This window comes from Lemur catta, chromosome 2 (genome assembly GCF_020740605.2).
Source record: "Lemur catta isolate mLemCat1 chromosome 2, mLemCat1.pri, whole genome shotgun sequence".
In the NCBI taxonomy this organism is placed as follows: Eukaryota; Metazoa; Chordata; class Mammalia; order Primates; family Lemuridae; genus Lemur; species Lemur catta.
Window position 1 is genome coordinate 2,659,040 of NC_059129.1, and position 18,491 is coordinate 2,677,530.

Below are 18,491 nucleotides of genomic sequence, written 5' to 3' on the forward strand. Positions count from 1 at the left end.
GACAATACAAGGAAGATCTTGAAGCAGCACCGTGCGGTTGCGCTGGCCGTGCTGGTGGGCGAGCTCCGTGTCTGTGCTGTGCTCTGCGAAACCGCTGGCCACATGTGGTGAGCACAACTGAGGAACTGAGTTAATTTAATTTTTAGATAATTTAAGTGCGAAAATGGCCACATGTGGCTAGTGGTTCCTGTATTAGACATCACAGCTCTGAAGTTGTGGGCTGAGCACCTAGAAGGATGAAGTTGCCATTAACCAAAATGGAGAAGTCTGGAAGGGTGTAGGTTTGGTGGGGAAGACTAGGAGTTTGGTTCTGGACGTTTTGTATTTACCATGCCTGTTGGAATGTCAGGTGGAGACGCCGAGCAGGAAGTTGGTGTGTGAGACTGGAGCCCAGGGCAGAGCCGGCTGGCGCCGGTGGCTGGAAGGCATAGGCACCCAGGCGGTGTTGCAGCTGGTAGAAAAGAAGGCAGGTCCAGGGACTGAACTCTGGCGCTCTCCACTGTTGGCAGGTGGGGAAGGTGAGGAGAATCCTGCAAAGAAAATGGGATTTGCTGCCCAGAAGGGAGGAAAAGCAGCTAGAACCAGAGGGAGCCCTATCCTGGGGCTGAGGTGGAGGAGCTGGAGCAAGCAGTGCCCTGGAGGACTAAGGAAGTGGGAAGAAAGTTGTAATTACAGCACTTTGGGTGGCCAAGACAGGAGAATTGCTTGAGGCCAGGAGTTTGAGACCAGCCTGAGCAACATAGCAAGACCCCATCTCTACAACAAAAATGTTTAAAAAATCAGCTGAGCATAGTAGCACGCACCTGTAGTCCCAACTATTGGGGAGACTGAGGCAGGAGGATTGCATGAGCTCACGAGTTTTGAGGTTGCAGTGAGCTACGATCACATCATTGCACTCTGGCCTGGGTGACAACAGCAAGACCCTGTCTTTAAAAAAAACAAAAGAGAAGGAAATGAAAGCGAGAAGGTGGGAATTAGTTGTTTAGGAGGGAGGGAGAGTAAGTGTGAAGCAGGGAGATACTTATGTTTGGGGACTTGGAAAACTTGGCATATTCGAGGCAGTGGAGGTGACATGCGCATCCTAAGAAAGAAGCCTGTGCAAAGGGCTAGGTGCTAAATCATCATCATCGCCTTCCTGGCAGTAGCTCCCCCACCGTGGGCGCCCAGAACTGTTGTGAGTACTTAGTGGATAGTGCCCCATTTGAGCCTCACAGCAGCCCTGTGGAGGAAAGTCCAAGGCAGAGGAGGAGGGGACAGGGGGAGATTGAACATAGGGCATCAGGATGCCACAGTAGGACATGTGTCCCTCAGGTTGCCTTTTCCTTTGGTCACTGCACTACTGTCAGGGTACCCTGTTGTGACCTAGTCCAAACAGGAAGCACGTCAGCTTTCTCCCACCCATAACTCCTGGTTGTGGGTTCAGTTTGACTTGATATTTGGTTTTTCAGAGAGACCCAGGTGTCTTGGAATTGGTCTCATTTGTGCTTAGAGCATTGCTTCCTAACCAGGTGTCCTGGGAGCACTGTTCTGCAGCACGTGAGTGCTGACTGGTGAAACGCAGTCTTTAGTCAGGTGTCCCGACTGGAGGTAGCACTTGACATTAACAGACTGGTGACTGAATGCCTATTAAAAATCTGCTGCTGAGGTTTCTGTTTTTGATGTTTTCCTTCCAGATCACAGATTTGAAAGCAGCCAGGCAGCTTGCATCTGAAATCACCTCCAAAGGAGCATCTCTGTATGACTTGCTGGGCAAGGAGGTAGAGTTGAGGGTAAGCTGCATTCAGATACAATAATTACTTTCTTAGCTATGCACATTTTCTCTTCAGGGTTTTCTTTTTCAATCCTCTTCTCCCTTTACAGTTCTTCTAATTTAATTAAACATACCTGATTAAATGAGGTAATGTGTGAGAAAGCAATATAGGCCGCTAGCTGCTTTTCTTCTAGTGAGCGCTCATCTGCTGGTGTTAATGCCTTTAGCTCCTAGTTTAGGAATGGCAAGTGTGTGGCACATGGCTGAAACTGTCCCCTTTGTGTCCATGGTAGATTTTATTGATCATGATGCTTTTTTCTGGTGTTTCCGGCCTCAACATTCTTCTCAAAAGTGCTATTCTCTGAGCTCGTGGTTTCCAGACCTTGTTGCCCAGTGGAATCACTTAGGGATCTTTAAAAACTCCTGAATCCTGGCTTGCTTTTTGCTTTTCTTGGAGACAGGATATTGCTCTGTTGTTGTGGCTGGAGTGCGATGGCTCAGTCACAGCTCACTGCAACCTTGAACTCCTGGGCTCTACCAGTCCTCCTGCCTCAGCCTCCTGAGCAGCTGGGACTACATGTGTCTGCCACCATGCCCGACTAAATTTTTTTTTTTAAGAGATGTGGTCTCACAGTGTTGTCCAGGCTGGTCTCAAACTCCTGGGCTCAAGTGATCCTCCTGCCTCAGCCTCCCAAAGTGCTGGGATTACAGGCATGAGACACCCTACCTGGCCTCAAGCCTGGCTCTTTGATATCATTGTTATGGAATGTGACCTGGGCATTGGGAGTTCTCAAAGTCTTCTGGATGATTCTCACATACAGCAAAATTTGGGAGCATTGTTATCTTGGGCAGTCACTCCAAGTCAGCTGAAGTTCATGTTGCAGTAGAAACTTATTTGCAATCCTCATTCCAGCAAGTGCCAACCAAGGACTACGTGCCATCTGCTACATTTAAACAGCTGTTTGAGTATGGTTCCTAGACTTTGCTGAATGTTAGACTCACCTGATGTCCAGGTTTTCCCCATACCAATGAATCAGAGTGTCTAGGACTGAGAACCAGGTATCAGGTTTTTAAAGGTCTCCAGTTGATTCCAACGTGAAGCAGAGTTTGGGAACCACTGGTTTAAGAAGAAATGGAGTAGTGTTTAATCCTTATCTGTAAGTATTTTTGACATTGAGACATACATGCTTGATCTAATGTTTTAAAATTACATGAATTTCATTCATTCACTTCCTATCAGGTATGTCAGGCATGACTGCGCACTCGCACGCGCACTCTCTCTGTCTCTCTCTCACGGCCTTGCCTGTGTTCTGGCATCGCTGCCACAGTGTAATGGCATTTTTCCTCTTGCTTTACATTTCCCCTCTAAGAGCAAACTGGAAGTGGAGGTTTGGGGAAGAGGGACTTGGGTACCAGGTCACCATCCTTGCTCTGCATATATTACCCTAGTGGTTGCCACCTGGTGAAGGGGAGTTGGCAGAACAGACCTGCCACTAACATCTGCTAGCTAATTCACATGACTAATGAAGCAACTCCAGGCTTTCCCTGCTTTCTGTTTGTAGTGCAGTAGTGTACATGTGTCTGTACATGTCTCTAAGAGACCCAGAGATAGGAGCGAGTCACTTGCTAATGGCCAGTGGGGCTGTGGTATCATTGTGAGACTTCACCAGTGTTCTGCCGGGGCTCTTTCAGCGCTGTCCTGTAATGAATGAAGAAGCAATGAGTGGCTGAACCGTTCCCAGGGAAACCATGATACCCTGAATATAGTACTTCTCAAATTCTGCATACAGTCATGATCTGAGGAAGGACCCTATCCAATATTTGTTTTTCATACATTCAGTAAACATTTATTGAAGACCAGCACCAACCACAGGCAAGGCACTGACTGCTGCTTCCTCCCTGCCCCCAGTAGTTTTCCACCAGTGGGGGAGATGAGGTATGCCACGGAACAAAGGGAGCACAAGGTGGATTTGATAAAGTGCTCCAGGAACTTTGTCTTCATCCATTGAGGCTGCTATAACAAAATACAATAAACTCTGGAACAAGGCAAGGGTACCCCCCGAAAATACAATAAACTAGATGGCTTGTAAACAACAGAAATTTCTCACAGTTCTGGAGACTCGCAAGTCCTAGATCAAAGTGCTGGCAGATTTGGCGTCTGGTGAGGGCCCCTTCCTCATGGACAGCACCATCTATCTGTGTCCTTACATGGCAGAAGGGATGAGACCCCTCCAGGGTTTCTTTAAGGTCACTAATCCCATTCATGAAGGCTCTACCCTAATGAACTGATCACTTGCTAAAGGACTCACCTCCTAATACCATCAGTGTTTAGGTTAGGATTTCAACATATGAATTTTGGGGGGACACAAACATTCAGTCTATAGCAAACCTCATAACTGCATCTACATTAAAATCCCATATCTCATAAGTTTCCAGTGCTCATATGATAGTTACAGATGCCTCCCATGATTGGTTAATGGTAAATGCTAGGGACGGGACCAGGATAGCTGTTGTCATCGGTTGTCTGTCAGTGATAGGCAATTTAGAGGGACTTAATCATAAGAAAGATTATAGAGGCCATTAGGGGATTCGGACAGCAAGCTGTCCTGTGCTTACTTTGGGAGTCACCTGTATAGAATGCAGATAAGTAAACAAATTTGGGAGAAAACGTAACAGGAGCTGAGTTTAGTTTTGCCCATGGAGATAGGGGCACATGGGCCTCTAATGGAAAAGGAGGCCCCCAGGTCGGGAGAAAGGCCAGATAAGCAGTCAGGTTATGGAAGATGTTTGTAGGAGAGGTGATGGCAGGAGTGTTTTTGCATTGGAGAGCGACATTGTGATGAAACTTTTGAGAATCGGTCCATAAGCCATACCTAGGTCTAGGAATATTGGTTTTGTGAACTCCTTTTCTGAAAATACATGTAAATGATTTTATTGTTTCCTCTAGGAAATGAGAACAGAAGCCATTGGCAGACCTCTGGAAATAAATGAGACTGAAAAAGTGATGAGAGTTGCAATCAAAGAGATTTTGGTAAGATTATTTAATGTCTTCACACCTGGGAATCAAAAATACCAATTTCCTGCCTGCATAAGACAGAGCACGCCAGGCCTCTTAATAAGGGATATGTTAGTAGGGAAATTAAAAATTCAGAGGGCAATCTAGAATATCTAGGTTACTACTATTGTTTTTCCCCTTATTATAAACAAGAACAATTTTTCATGTTATTAAAAACTCAATTTTAATTTGATGATTATTTTTAATTCTTTAATAATTTTAATAAATAATTCTCTTATTTAACCATTTCCTCACTGCTGAGCATTTGAATGATTTACAGGTTTTCTTAATTCTAGAGAGACTCTAATAAAATAATGATCACCATCCTTCACTACTCACCCACCCTCAATTGTTACGCACTCCTCTCCTCTAAAACATTCATGTGGAAGGCAGATGACAGGTGGATGCTAAAGTCAGACTGCTTAAGTGTGAATTCTACTGTGTGATCATAGGCAAGTTACTTAACCTCTCTGTGCTTCGCTTTCCTCATCTATAAAATGGGGAGAACAGCAGTGCCACCTGCATGGTGTCCTTATGAACATTCATCACAGTGGTGCGTGTCAAGCTTGGTCTTGGGCCACATGGATAGTCAATCATCATAAGTGATTTATTTTATTCAGTAGACACAGGCAAGGGGACTTACGTAAATTAAGAGTAGGCATAAAACAAGATTTTGCAGTGAGTTGTATAAAATTCTAAGTATCATAGTTTTTTTGTAATTCCTTTGTCATGAAGCAATAATACTCCCTGGGCAGCCCGCACAGGGCATCTGAGCCACACAGTGAGAAGGGCATGGCAGCGCGGATGGGAGATTGGTTACACACGGGCAGACTGATCAGATAAGTAATACATTAAGGATAACAGAGCCAAGTTCCTCACTGTTGGAGAAGAGAGTTATAGAAATGGAAAGAGAAAATTAGAATGAACCCTGACATTGAAGGCGTTGGTGAAATACTCGTAGTTTTCTAGAGAGAGAGAGAGAGAGAGAGAGAGGAATTAATTTTTTTTAACATGGAACGCTTCATGAATTTTCATGTCATCCTCATACAGGGGCCATTCTGACCTCTGTATCATTCCAGTTTTAGTATATGTGCTGCTGAATCAAGCACCAGGAATAAATTTTGATATATTTTAATATAGGTACGTACTTATAAGGAATATATGTGAATGTGTATATAAATGTCATATATTTATATGCACACACATAAACACACCCACACTCATATATTTCTTAGTTCTGAGCACCTGGATCTTGGCTTCTAAATGTCATTCTCCTCCTCCGAAAAGGAACCAGATCTCCTAGGGAAAAATGGCTGATCCCAGAGCTGGGGCAGGAGAAGTGCAAGATCTTCTGCCAGAAAGTGAGGAAGTGCTCTGAGGATGAAAGGGGGATGTCAAAAGGACACAGAAGCCAAATTGTATGGGCCTCCCCTGGCCAGGGTTAATTTAAGCATCAAAATAAATAAATTATAGTGATTTAATTTATAGTATAGTTGAATGAAATTAGAAACCATTATGAGTTCTCACTGACTTAAAAAAAGATGATATTGAAAGTTGATGAAGAGCAAGTTATTCACATTGTTTAAAGTAGCTCCCCACAAATGCTTACTGATAACAAAGAGGAAAAGAGTAACTTCTCATGAAGAAACCTGGCAGTCACCCCCTTAATCAAGTGATCAAAATGAACATCGTCATAATGGAACAAATCGAAATTATGCATGCCTGATAGGATGCAGTTATTGCTGAGATATGGCGGCCAAAGATGCACAATCTGAATCTAATCAGATGAAGCAAATTGAAGGGCATTCTATAAATTAACTGGCCTATACTCTTCAAAAGTGAAAAGGACATAAAAGTCAAGGCAAGCTGAGAAACATTCCAGGCTAAAGGAGGCTGCAGACAGGTGATGCCTGAATACCCTAGGTCGTTGCCATCTGCTGTTGATGACTTCACTGGGACAGGTGGGGCCCCTGGAATGGGTCTGAGGATTAGGTGATGGTGCATCAGGGCCGAGTTCCTGTTTTGGTGGTTGTATTGCGATTGTGTAGGAGATTATTCATAGGAAATATACACTGAAGTACTCAGGGTGATGGGATACCTTGTCAGCGACTTACTTGCACCTAGGTTGGGAAAAATGCTTTGTATTGTACTCCAGTTTTTCTGTAAATTTTAAGTAAAAAATAGCATACTCTTACGCTTACCAGCATTCTAACTGAATCCAGTGAACATGGCATGAAAGTGCCCTTAGCACTAATACATTAAAAATAAGAATATCCAAAAGGGGGCACAGTCAATTTCTTGGTGAATATCTCTTAAGATATCTTTCCATTGTTGGAGAATGTCCATGATGTTTGCTAATTCTGAAAGCAAAACCAAAACACCACCACAGGTACTTAAAAGGGGTTATGAAGTATAGGCCAGGTATTTCAGGAAACCAGGGAAAATTGCTTAGGTTTATATGTTGATCTTTCTTATTTGAGGAACAAATACCTTTAAAAAAATAGTTTTTATAAGGCCGGGCACAGTGGCTCATGCCTGTAATCCTAGTACTCTGGGAGGCCGAGGTGGGAGGATTGCTCAATGTCAGGAGTTCGAAACCAGCCTGAGCAAGAGCGAGACCCCGTCTCTACTAAAAATAGAAAGAAATTTCCTCAGAGTTCAGTGGGGCTAAAGAAAATAAAAAAAAGAAAAAAAAACAGAAAGAAATTAGCTCTGGACAACTAAAAATATATGTAGAAAAAATTAGCCGGGTATGGTGGCATTTGCCTGTAGTCCCAGCTACTCGGGAGGCTGAGGCAGAAGGATTGCTTGAGCCCAGGAGTTTGAGGTTGCTGTGAACTAGGCTGATGCCACGGCACTCTATCCCGGGCAACAGAGCAAGACTCTGTCTCAAAAAATATATATATATAGTTTTTATTTTTTAAGGTCAAATAAATTCACTAGGGCTTAATCTCACTTTGATTCAGAGAAATAATCTCCACCAGCTTTAGTGGTTCAGAAAGGAGATCCCCCTTTCTCCCTGTGAGAGTGAACTCACATATCTCCTGCGGTCTTTAAAGCACTTGCAGCAAATGGCTGGTTAGTGATATGATTATTTTAATGAAATTGTCTTAGGAATTGTTAGTGTACTTAGACCAAAAAAAATTAAACCATTAATTCATCATCAGTAACAGTGGTTGCTTACAAAAATGTATCATCTCTGAGAATCAAGAGTGTCTGGACTTCTTAGGTCCTTTCTTTGTGGACCCCGCAGCTTTTCAGAGACCTGCAGGAAAACAGTCAGTAACCCCCTAGGGGGTGCCTCCACACATGTCCCATACTGGAGGGGAAGACCCTATGGTGGCCGTCAGGAACTTAACACAGGGCTGGCAAGTCAGCGCTTGAGGAGGCAGTTCGTAGTCAGCTGGGTTACATTCCAGATTCCCACTGCAGCAGACTGGAACTGAACCACAGGGCACCTGACCTGGCCAGCTTCCCAGACAAGAAGAAAACATGAGTATGAAAGACAGCGCATTTCCTCTGACTCTACCTGCTTCAAATGAACTTCCTTTCTCTTTTTTTTTTGGAGCCAGAGTCTTGCTCTGTCACCCAGGGTAAAGTACAGTGGCATCATCATAGCTCACAGCAACCTCAAACTCCTGGGCTCAAGCAACCTTCTTGCCTCAGCCTCCTGAGTAGCTAGGACTACAGGTGCCACCACGCCCAGCTAATTTTTCTATTTTCAGTAGAGACGGGGGTTTCACTCTTGCTCATGCTGGTCTCGAACTCCTGAGCTCAAGCAATCCTCCTGCCTTGTCCTCCCAGAGTGCTAGGATTACAGGCATGAGCCACCAGGCCCAGCCATATGAACTTTCTGTTACAAGAGGATAGGAACATCTGTGTTGTCGCTAAGTAAGGCTAAGCCCGACTGCTGCCCAGGCCCCCTTCCAAAGGCTGGCAGATACCAACGTGGCCAGTGCCACTGCAGGAGCTGCTTCTGTGCTGACTTCAGGGTGCTCACTCTGTTTATTTTCAGTCCAATCTGTCTGTAGTCAAGCTTCTGTTGCCAGGGAGAGGGAAGGGGAACCTTCTCCCTCAATCCCGGCAGACAGTGGGTGAGGGCCACTCATATTTCTTTCTGTCCTCCCTAGGAGAGCTGTATTTGTGTGTGCATTTATTCCCTAAGTAAGGTGTTTGTAACTCTAACTGTCCGGGGCTCAAGCTGTCCTCTTGCCTCAGCCTCCCGAGTGTACCCAGTTTCACTGAGCAAGCCAGAAAGACGAGTGTGGGCCTTTCTCCATCTTGATCAGGACACTCTTCTTTCCATCTTCACTTGTTTCCCTAGGCAGAAAAACCCCCCTTTTATGGGGAAAAAAGATAATTTTTTCTGGACATTCTCCCTGTAATAGTTGGTTAAATATGTCATTGTTTGGGGGAGTGTTTGCTTTGTTTGCTTTTGTGTTTGTTTAGCATGATGTTGCTAAGCTCAAAGAGCTGAAACATCCCTTTCTTCAAAGAGTCAAGATTGCGGTCCTTATTGGCTCATTGTCTCATTATTTCCTATTAAACATAGGCGCAGGTTCAGAAGACTAAAGACCTGCTCAATAATGTGGCCTCTGATGAAGCTAATTTAGAAGCTAAAATTGAGAAGAGAAAATTAGAACTGGAAAGAAATCGGAAGCGACTGCAGACTCTGCAGAGTGTCAGGTAGATATGAACACCTGAAGAAAGAGTGGAAAGATGTCTTTGGAAGTTAGAACAAAGACTGAGAGGATATAACATGATGCTAACTCTTCAAGCGTGAAAAAAGCTTACACACAGTTATCTCTACTTCAAAATGTGCGTGTGTTGCCTGTCATAACAAGCAGACTGCTAAACTCATTCTCTTTATTGCTTTCAATATGTCTGGAAAACTGCTTAATTCCTTGAACTGCCCTTTAAGCTTTTATAGCTTCGTGGAACTCAGAGCAAAGTAAGTAAACCCAGATGGTGAAAGTTACATGAGGCTTGGTCTCCTAAGATACTGCCATAAATCAGGTGGAAACAGAAACATACTCCCATCCTTGGTCTGCGTAGACCTTAGGCTTTATTTAGACCTTAGTAATTCATCTTTCTTGTTATTACTACTTTGCCTCATTGGAAATACATTTCCAAGCAGTATGGATGGATAATAGTGGCACAAACCACCTCCTAAGTCAGTGAGTGGAGGCTTTCAAATGTGTCCCTCACATCTCTTGGAGCTTGCTCTTCTCTTTACTTGTTTTGTGCCCTCCTTCCCTTGTTGTGTCTTTTTTTCCTTTCCCATGTGCTGCTGCTCTTTCTCCCTTTTCATTTTCCCTTCTTTCTTTTTTTTAATTGAGACAGAGTCTTGTTCTGTTACCCTGGCTGGAGTGCAGTAGCATAATCATAGCTCACTGTAACCTCAAACTCCTGGGCTCAAGCAATCCTCCTGCCTCAGCCTCCCGAGTAGCTGGAACTACAGGTGCACACAACCATGGCTGGCTGATTTTTTCTATTTTTTGTAGAGATGGGATCTCCCTCTCGCTCAGGCTGGTCTCAAATTCCTGACCTCTAGTGATCGTCCCACCTCAGCCTCCCAAAATGCTAGGATTACAGGTGTGAGCCACCATGTCCGGCCCATTTTTCTCTTTCTTGATGCCCTCTTCTTCCCGGCTACTACATCTGCTCTGAATGTGTTTTGCCTTTTTGAGGTACTGGTCTCTGGCCCTCACTCTGGCTACTGCCCTGAGACCTGCAGCAAGGCAGACCTGTGGTGGCAGAGGGTAACTGCAGGGAGGCAGCAAAGGTGTCCTCCCAACCAAGGGCAATCAGTGCTGCCAGATAGATTTGTCTCCTTAACCAATTCTGCCTTTAAACCATAAATTCACTTTTGTTAAGCCTCAGATCCTTTTAATAGAAAAGTTTTTGTTTTGCTCCAGTTCAAAAGATTATAAATTATTTTTTAGTTTATCATTTTTATTTTTGAAAAGAGTGGAGTTTTCTTTTTAAGATCATTAAAAAGAAGGAAAAGAAAGTAAAGTTCAGCAAATCAGTTGAAACAAGTTTTTATGTTATGGTTTTTATTTTTTGACTTTATATTATTTAAAAACAGCTTTAATTTGTAGCAACCTATGTTTCTCTTTTTAGAGAACTGATTAAATTTTAGAATATCCAGACAGTGGAACATTATACCCAACTAAGATAATGTATATGTTTATCAATTTTGAGAGAGGTGTATGGTATATGATTATTTTTAACTCTATTGAAATCTATGGTATACTGAAGTTAAAAAAAAGACTACAGAACTTTATGGCAGTATATTTAATTTTTGTTTAAAAATGCGTTCTTATCTGTACCTACGCAGAGAAAAGTCTGGAAGAATGTATGTCATATATTAAGTGCTTATACCTAGTGATGGGATTATGAGTAATTTGTACATCATTCTTTATACTTTAAGGATTATTTCAAGTTTTTACAAAGAGTATATGTTATTTATTGTTTTAAAGAAGTATGTTTGTTTTGGTGGGAGGGAGGAGAAAATGGCAATTAGTGTTAAGCAGTTACGAGAGTGAAACACCTTCTCTAATTAAAGGTTTCCAAAGAAAGCCATGATGGAGTCTAGAGCTCTCAATATGAATTTCAAAATACTGTGTGTTTATTAACCTTTCATTTGTTATTTCATTTGCTTGTTTTAGGCCAGCCTTTATGGATGAGTATGAGAAGATTGAAGAAGAATTGCAGAAGCAGTATGATATTTATCTAGAGAAATTTCGAAATTTGACTTACCTGGAACAACAACTTGAGGACCATCACAGGATGGAGCAGGAGAGGTTTGAGGTGAGTGCTTAGCCTGTTGTGTGCAGACCATTCCTTCAGTTTATAAATATCACTGAAAAAAATACCAGTAAATGTATCTTCTCCCTGGTCAGTTTGAAGATTGCTCATGTAATTCTTTTGTTTTGCTAGCAGTGTAGCCTGGACTCTAGGATTATCAAATCTTTTTCTTTTTGTTTTTTTTGGGGAACAGGGTCTCACTCTGTGGCCCATGCCAGAGTACAGTGGTATCATAGCTCAGTGCAACCTCAAACTCCTGGGCTCAAGCGATCCTCCTGCCCTAGCCTCCTGAATAGCTGAGACTACAGGCATATGCCACCATGCCTGGCTAATTTCTCTTATTTTTTTGTAGAGATGGATTCTTGCTATATTGCCCAGGCTGGTCTCAAACTTCTAGGCTCAAACGATCCTCCTGCCTCAGCTTCCCAAAGCACTGGGATTGTAGGTGTGAGCCATGGCACCCAGCCTCCACTCTTTGATGTTATATTTTCATCAGGGTTTAGTCAATTAGTAGTATGGACAGGGCGACATGTGACCTGTGCAGTCACGTAAGACTCTGCACTTAGAAGGGCCTGTGCTTACTTCCATACTCTGCTGTTACTGTCCTGAAATCTGTAATCATTTTAAAGTGCATTTTATTTTGCATTGATCCCCACAAATTATGTAAATGGTCTTGAGTACAGATCTAAAAACTTGCTTCGTCAGTTCATGTAAAGATTTTCAAGCCTTGGATAATTGAATCATAAGCTAGCTCATTGGAGACTGTGAGGAGGAGTGGCAGTTTATTGATTGTGGGAAACATGTGTAACCCAGAACCTGACCAGCTATTTTGCGGTTCCTGTCATCCCGGTAGGTAAGGCTGTTTAGGGAAGAGAATTTCAGATTCCAGTGTGAGTCCAGAAATGGGTAATTCAAAACAAAGGAAATTGGATGAAGTTACAATCACTTTTTGAATTGCCCTTGTCTCTTGGGATATTTCTGCTTAACCTGAGACGGTCATTTAGAATCCATGTTCATGACGAAATTGGTCTGCAATCTCCCTTTCTCACACTGTCCTTGACAGCTTTTGGTATTAAGGTTGTGCTGGCCTTCTTAAAACCTGGGTGTTCGACAAGGCAGGGCTGTTTTGTTGTCCAGGAGGGCTGACTGGAAGTAACCCACACATTCGTATGGACACACATCATCTTGAGAGTAACTTGTCACTAGCATTACTCTGTTGCAGAGAGGCAGGCCACGGAGAAACAGGGTACAGGACAGGCACATTTTGAGGGCAACAGGAAGAGCCTGGAGTTTAGGACATTTTAAACATTGGGTACCTGGGAAGGACAGTAAAGGGACAGTGAAAAGAAACTTTGACCATTTTGTTGTATCATCTGGGGCCACCCTGGGTTCAGAGAACATAGCGAAGACGTGGCTCAGGATGGCGAGTAGATGCCCGAGTCACTGCCGAGGACGTGCCTTTCTTCGCCTGCCTCCAGCGGGTATTTCCCCTCCTCTCCCCTACACGCGCTCCTGCTCTCTCTGTCCTTAATACCTGTTCCCTTGAAATATCCCACACCTGAAACACAGTGATTTCTTTTTAATGTTTAGAACAACAACACAATTTTAAAAGCTGATTTCCTCTCCCATTCTCCCTCTTGACAATAATCAGGGCTGGATTTTATGTGTTCACCTCCTCCTGGCCCCGTCCCAGGAATTAAGACTAGTATTTCTTTCTCTTCTCATCTGACCTGCCCAACCATTTAGCATCTTTCAAGACTGGAATTTGAAGGCAGTGTGGGGCAGAAAAATTATAAAATCCATGCTTTCCTCTTTGAGAGCACATGTCCCAAAGTTAGGTGCATCTGTTCTTTGTCCACAGCTATCGCAGGCACACACAGTGGGCATTTAACTGTGTCATTTGGGTCTCCTCAGAGGCAGGGAAGTGTGACAGGGCCGCTGGTGACTTCAGAGAGAAAGGATGCCAAGTTTCGAGACCCTAGAGCTGCTTAGGCAATGTTAGTTCTCTTCCTCTTCCTTGAGGTTGGATCTTTTCTTGTGTATCACAAACGTAGTAGCACTTACTCAATGGTGAAGAAGAGTAGAAACGGTCCACAAAAGGGTCGTCTCTTCTGAATCTTGTTTTTACTTTCCCACAGGAGGCTGAAAATACTCTCCGTCTGATGCAGAACAAGCTAAAGGAAGAAGAAAAGCGACTGCTCAAGAGTGGAAGTAAGGCCATACTTTGTAGACAGAGGTGTCTATTCTGGACTAGCATTTTTAGCCTTGAAAATTTTACATATTTTTAAAAAATATTTATATTCTTTTCTTCTTCTTCTTTTTTTTTTTAAGACAGAGTCTCGCTCTGTTTTACCCAGGCTAGAGTGCTACGGCATCCACCTAGCTCACAGAAACCTCCAACTCCTGGGCTCAGGAGATCCTCCTGCCTCAGCCTCCCAAGTAGCTGGACTACAGGCATGCACCACCACGCCTGGCTAATTTTTTCTATTTTTAGTAAACACAGGGTCTTGCTCTTCTTGCTCAGGCTGGTCTCAAATCCCTGAGCTCAAGCAATCCTCCCACCTCAGCTTCCCAGAGTGCTAGGATTACAGGCGTGAGCCACTGCATCCAGCCAGCCATACTTAATTTTAATATGTCACTGACAACTTGGTATCAGCATGCATAGCTGTCTTAGTCCATTTTGTGCTGCTATAACAATACCTGAAACTGGGTAATTATATATTTTACGTGTATATTATGTATATAGTATTGTCCCTCGATATCTGGGGGGGATTGGTACCAGGACTCCCTGCAGATACCAAAATCCCTGGATGTTCAAGTCCTTTATATAAAATGGCATAGTATTTGCATATATCTATGCATATCTTCCCATATACTTTATTTTATTATTTTTTGCTCCTCCTTCCCATATACTTTAAATCATCTCTAGATTACATAAAATACCTAATACAGTGCCTACATATCACTTCATTCACGTGGATTCAACATAGTACTTGGCATGTGGCAAATTCTAGTTTTGCTTTTTGGAACTTTGTGAAATTTTTTTGTTTTCTGAATATTTTTGATCTGTGGTTGGCTGAATCCATGGATGTGGAATCCACAAATACAGAGGACTGACTGTGTGTGTATGTGTGTATATACACACATATATATAATATTTGTGTATTATATAATGTTAATATTAGATTATTATCATTATAAACAGAAACTTACTGGGTCATGGTTCTGGAGGCTGGCAAGTCCAAGATCAAGGGGCTGCCATCTAGCAAGGGCCTTCTTGCTGTGCCATCCCCTGGCAGAAGGGCAAAGAGAGGGTCCGAGAGAGCAAAAGATCGAACTTGCGGCCTCAAGCCCTTTATAATCAGCATCAATCCATTCGTGAGGGCTCCACCCTCATGAGCTAAGGCCTCCCATTAGGCCCCACATCCCAATACTGTTGTACTGGAGATTAAGTTTCCAGCACATTTTTTGGGAGATGCATTCATACCATAGCCATTAACTTTAGCTTACCTGCTCAGTTCTCAGTCTGTATTGGTTTGAGCTGTCAGAAAAAAATCTTACTGAGCCTAAGAGACATGTATTTCATTTTAAAATTCATTATATCATTTGATTTGCATTGCATGGGGTAAGGGTTTAATGTCATAATTATCCTGGATGAAGTAAAAAGTGAACTAAGCTGAATAGTGATTTCATTTTGTAGTTATTAATTTATGTTAATACTTAATCATATTATCTGTAAAGACTTTAGGAAATAGTGGTTTTCAAATTAATTGTGTTGAAGCTCTTGAAGGATGCTATTATGGCCTCTACAGCTCCCAGGTTTGCCCCTTCAATACTATAGAGAACAACTCTTCTCTCCAGGGCTAAAGAGAACAGAAACCAAACCCTCTCTCAGCGCCCAGCTAGAGTTAGCTACCATTCCATCTCTCTTATAGCAAGGGCAAAGCAAAGTCTCTTTTTCTTATAGATAGGCCCTTGCTTTGTCACCCAGGCTGGAGTACAGTGGCACATAATAGCTCACTGTAACCTTGAACTCCTGGGCTCATGCAGTCCTTCTGCCTTGGCATCCCAAAGTACTAGGATACGCAGCCGTGAGCCACCACGCCTGGCCTTGGTAGACTAGCGATTACTATACTTCCAAACTAACTTCTGAGTCAGTAATCAGAATAGCAACTGCAGACTCCTCCAATTTCATTTCCCCAAAACCTGCTTGGCTCCCTGGGTGCATTTATGTTAGACGCCAGGCAGTGAAAGCTTCCCTATGCCCCCACACTTTGGAAACTCTCCTTCTGTAAGTTCCCTTTAGGGAATATTCCACCTGCAGGCACAAGACTCAAAAAAAGTATTTAAGAAATTAATATAGGCTGGGTGTGGTGGCTCACGCCTGTAATCCCAGCACTTTGGGATCACTTGAGCCCAGAAGTTTGAGGCTGCAGTGAGCTATGATCATGCCACTGTACTCCAGCCTGTGTGACAGAGCAAACTCTTGTCTCTAAAAAAAAATAAAATAAAATAAAAATTAATATAAAGAGCTGTTGCACTGAAAATGACCTTTCGTGAGCAAACCTTACTGGACAGAAGCTGTCTTAGTTGTAATGACAGAGCTACTCTTGTGTTTGTCTACTTGTGTTCCTTCCAGGTAATGATGGCTCAGACATAGACATCCAGGATGATGACGAATCCAACAGTGAATTGGAAGAGAGGCGGCTGTCCAAGCCGCGGACAGCCATGGAAGTACTCATGCAAGGTACCACGGCTTCTTTCATTCACCCTCCTCCTGTGCCCTGCTTACAGAACACCATGGCCAGAACTCGGTCAGGGCTGCTTAGTATTAAGAGTCACAAGCACACTGTGAATGGTCCCTGGGAGCACTTCTTGCTCCAGGTTTATCCTGCCCTATTATTTATCAGGATTTGCCCCTTAAACTGCTCAGTGGTCATCTTTGCTGCTAATACTCTCACCTGTGGTCCTGAGAACAGCTGATTCATACTTGTGGCTTGGTGCTTCTCACAGAGACCGTGGGAACACATTGCCTCTGCCACTGAGCTATATAATCTAACCCTTTTTGGGTCCTACACCGATCTCAGTGCAATTATATTCCTTATGCCCAAGAATTAATGCACAAAGAAGGGACTTCCATGAGCATCTCTGCCTTTAAAAAAATATTTTTCTAATTTCTTTCTCATTGCAAAAGATTCAAGCAACAAAGCCAAGTACAGTGGTGCACCTGCAGTCCCAGCTACTCAGGAGGCTGAGGCAGGAGGATCACTTGAGCCCAGAAGTTCAGGGCTATAGTGTGTTATGATCACACCTGTGAACTGCTACTGCACTCCAGCCTGGGCAACATGGCAAGACCCCATCCATTAAAAAAAAAAAAGATTCAAACAACAAAATTTGTGGAGCAAACATGAATGCCCCCCTGGGGTCTTCCTCATGTCCCACTCTCACCGTAGAGCAATCACAGCTAGTGGCTGGGGGAGGGGGTGTCCTTACAAATTGCCTTTCTGTATATATACATATGCATACACACATGCACGTACACACACACGCATACATACCTACACACATACAATCAAACATACATACAAAGATCACCTGCAAATTTTTTAGCCTAAATAGAACCAGACTATACATATGGTTCTACAACTTGCTTTTGTTTTTTAAAATTATGTATAGTGGAACTCTTCTCATGTCAGTAAAATGTAGTTCTGCTTCATTCTTTTTAATGGCCGTATCATATTCCATGGAGTGACTGTACCCGTAATTTACTTGGGCATTCTCATGTGGGTATTTATTTCCACTCTTTCCCTTGTACATACATCTCTCTGCATGTCAGCAAGTGTTTCTTTAGCTTGTGTCATTAAAAGTGGAATTCTTTAGTCAAAGGTTCTGTACATTTGTATTTTGATAGATACTACTAAATTGCCCTATATTTGCCTTTAAAAACATTTCTTACCTACCATCTGTTAATGTTTGGAGCACAGTTGCGTTTTTATCATATATAAAAATTTAAGGGGTAAAATCATCTTTCTTTCATCATTTACATTAGCTTTTGTTATTAACTGCTTTCACTCATTCTAGGCTCAGCTATCTTCATTTATGACATTTTACTTTTTTCATAGTATAATTAGATGCTCTGGTTTCCTTTTTCTTCCTTTTACTTTTTAAAAGCTTCATGACAGAGGTTATGAATTGTGATTTCCATTTGATGGATAGGATCCAGGGCTATAAAAAGGTGTGCGATTGGCTCAGTATAACCTTGTAAAAGCACTGGTTCTTCTAGATTCTGCTGACCACTTAGCCTGCAGAGTAAAATCACACAGCCCATTTCCAAAAAATATGAATAAGAACTTCAAACACAAGATTTTGCATTTTGTCTGCCCAAGGGCAAGTTTCTGTAAATAGTGCCCAGTCATCTTTCTCCAGGTCTGTCCCAAGCTAGCTTCTGTCTGTGCTGCCTTTCTCCCAAAGCCGGGCCTGCAGTCAGGGTCGCTCCTTCCTCAGCCTTAGGGTACGACTCCAGTTCTCTGTGCCCCCACGACCCTGCCCCGGGTAAAGGACAGCTGAGTTATTGCAGACATCACATCCAGTCATTATTGACTTGTAAAGGAGGACTAGAGAATCCCTTAGATAATGATGGTGTTTGAAAGATGAACTAATTGTACTTAACATGTTTTTTTAATTTTTTTTCTTTGAAGTTTAGAGATCCAAGTCCAAGGGAGAATATATTTCTTTTTCAACAGATAGCATACCAGTTGCACAGCATATCAACTAGTAATGGGGTTCAGTGATTTTTCTTTAAAACAGTTACAAGATGCATGTTTATTTTTTTAATTCATGATTTGCACTTATATTTTATTGTCTGTTTCTTTT

The 18,491-nt window shown here is 42.7% G+C and overlaps 1 protein-coding gene and 1 non-coding gene across 3 annotated transcripts in view; one reads left to right on the top strand and one right to left on the bottom strand.

The window, feature by feature from the left end:
- CLUAP1 (clusterin associated protein 1) overlaps positions 1–18,491 on the top strand; it is a 29,462-nt gene that overhangs the window by 6,798 nt on the left and 4,173 nt on the right. For both annotated transcript variants that reach the window (XM_045542433.1, XM_045542435.1), the window contains exons 5-10: positions 1,674–1,769; positions 4,698–4,781; positions 9,358–9,491; positions 11,480–11,621; positions 13,757–13,829; positions 16,258–16,365. In XM_045542433.1, the coding sequence (XP_045398389.1) occupies positions 1,674–1,769; positions 4,698–4,781; positions 9,358–9,491; positions 11,480–11,621; positions 13,757–13,829; positions 16,258–16,365 (637 nt within the window). The remainder of the gene's footprint in view (positions 1–1,673; positions 1,770–4,697; positions 4,782–9,357; positions 9,492–11,479; positions 11,622–13,756; positions 13,830–16,257; positions 16,366–18,491) is intronic.
- On the bottom strand, positions 5,811–5,914 carry LOC123633699. Its single transcript, XR_006733720.1, has one exon. It is a non-coding gene; the product is annotated as a U6 spliceosomal RNA (small nuclear RNA).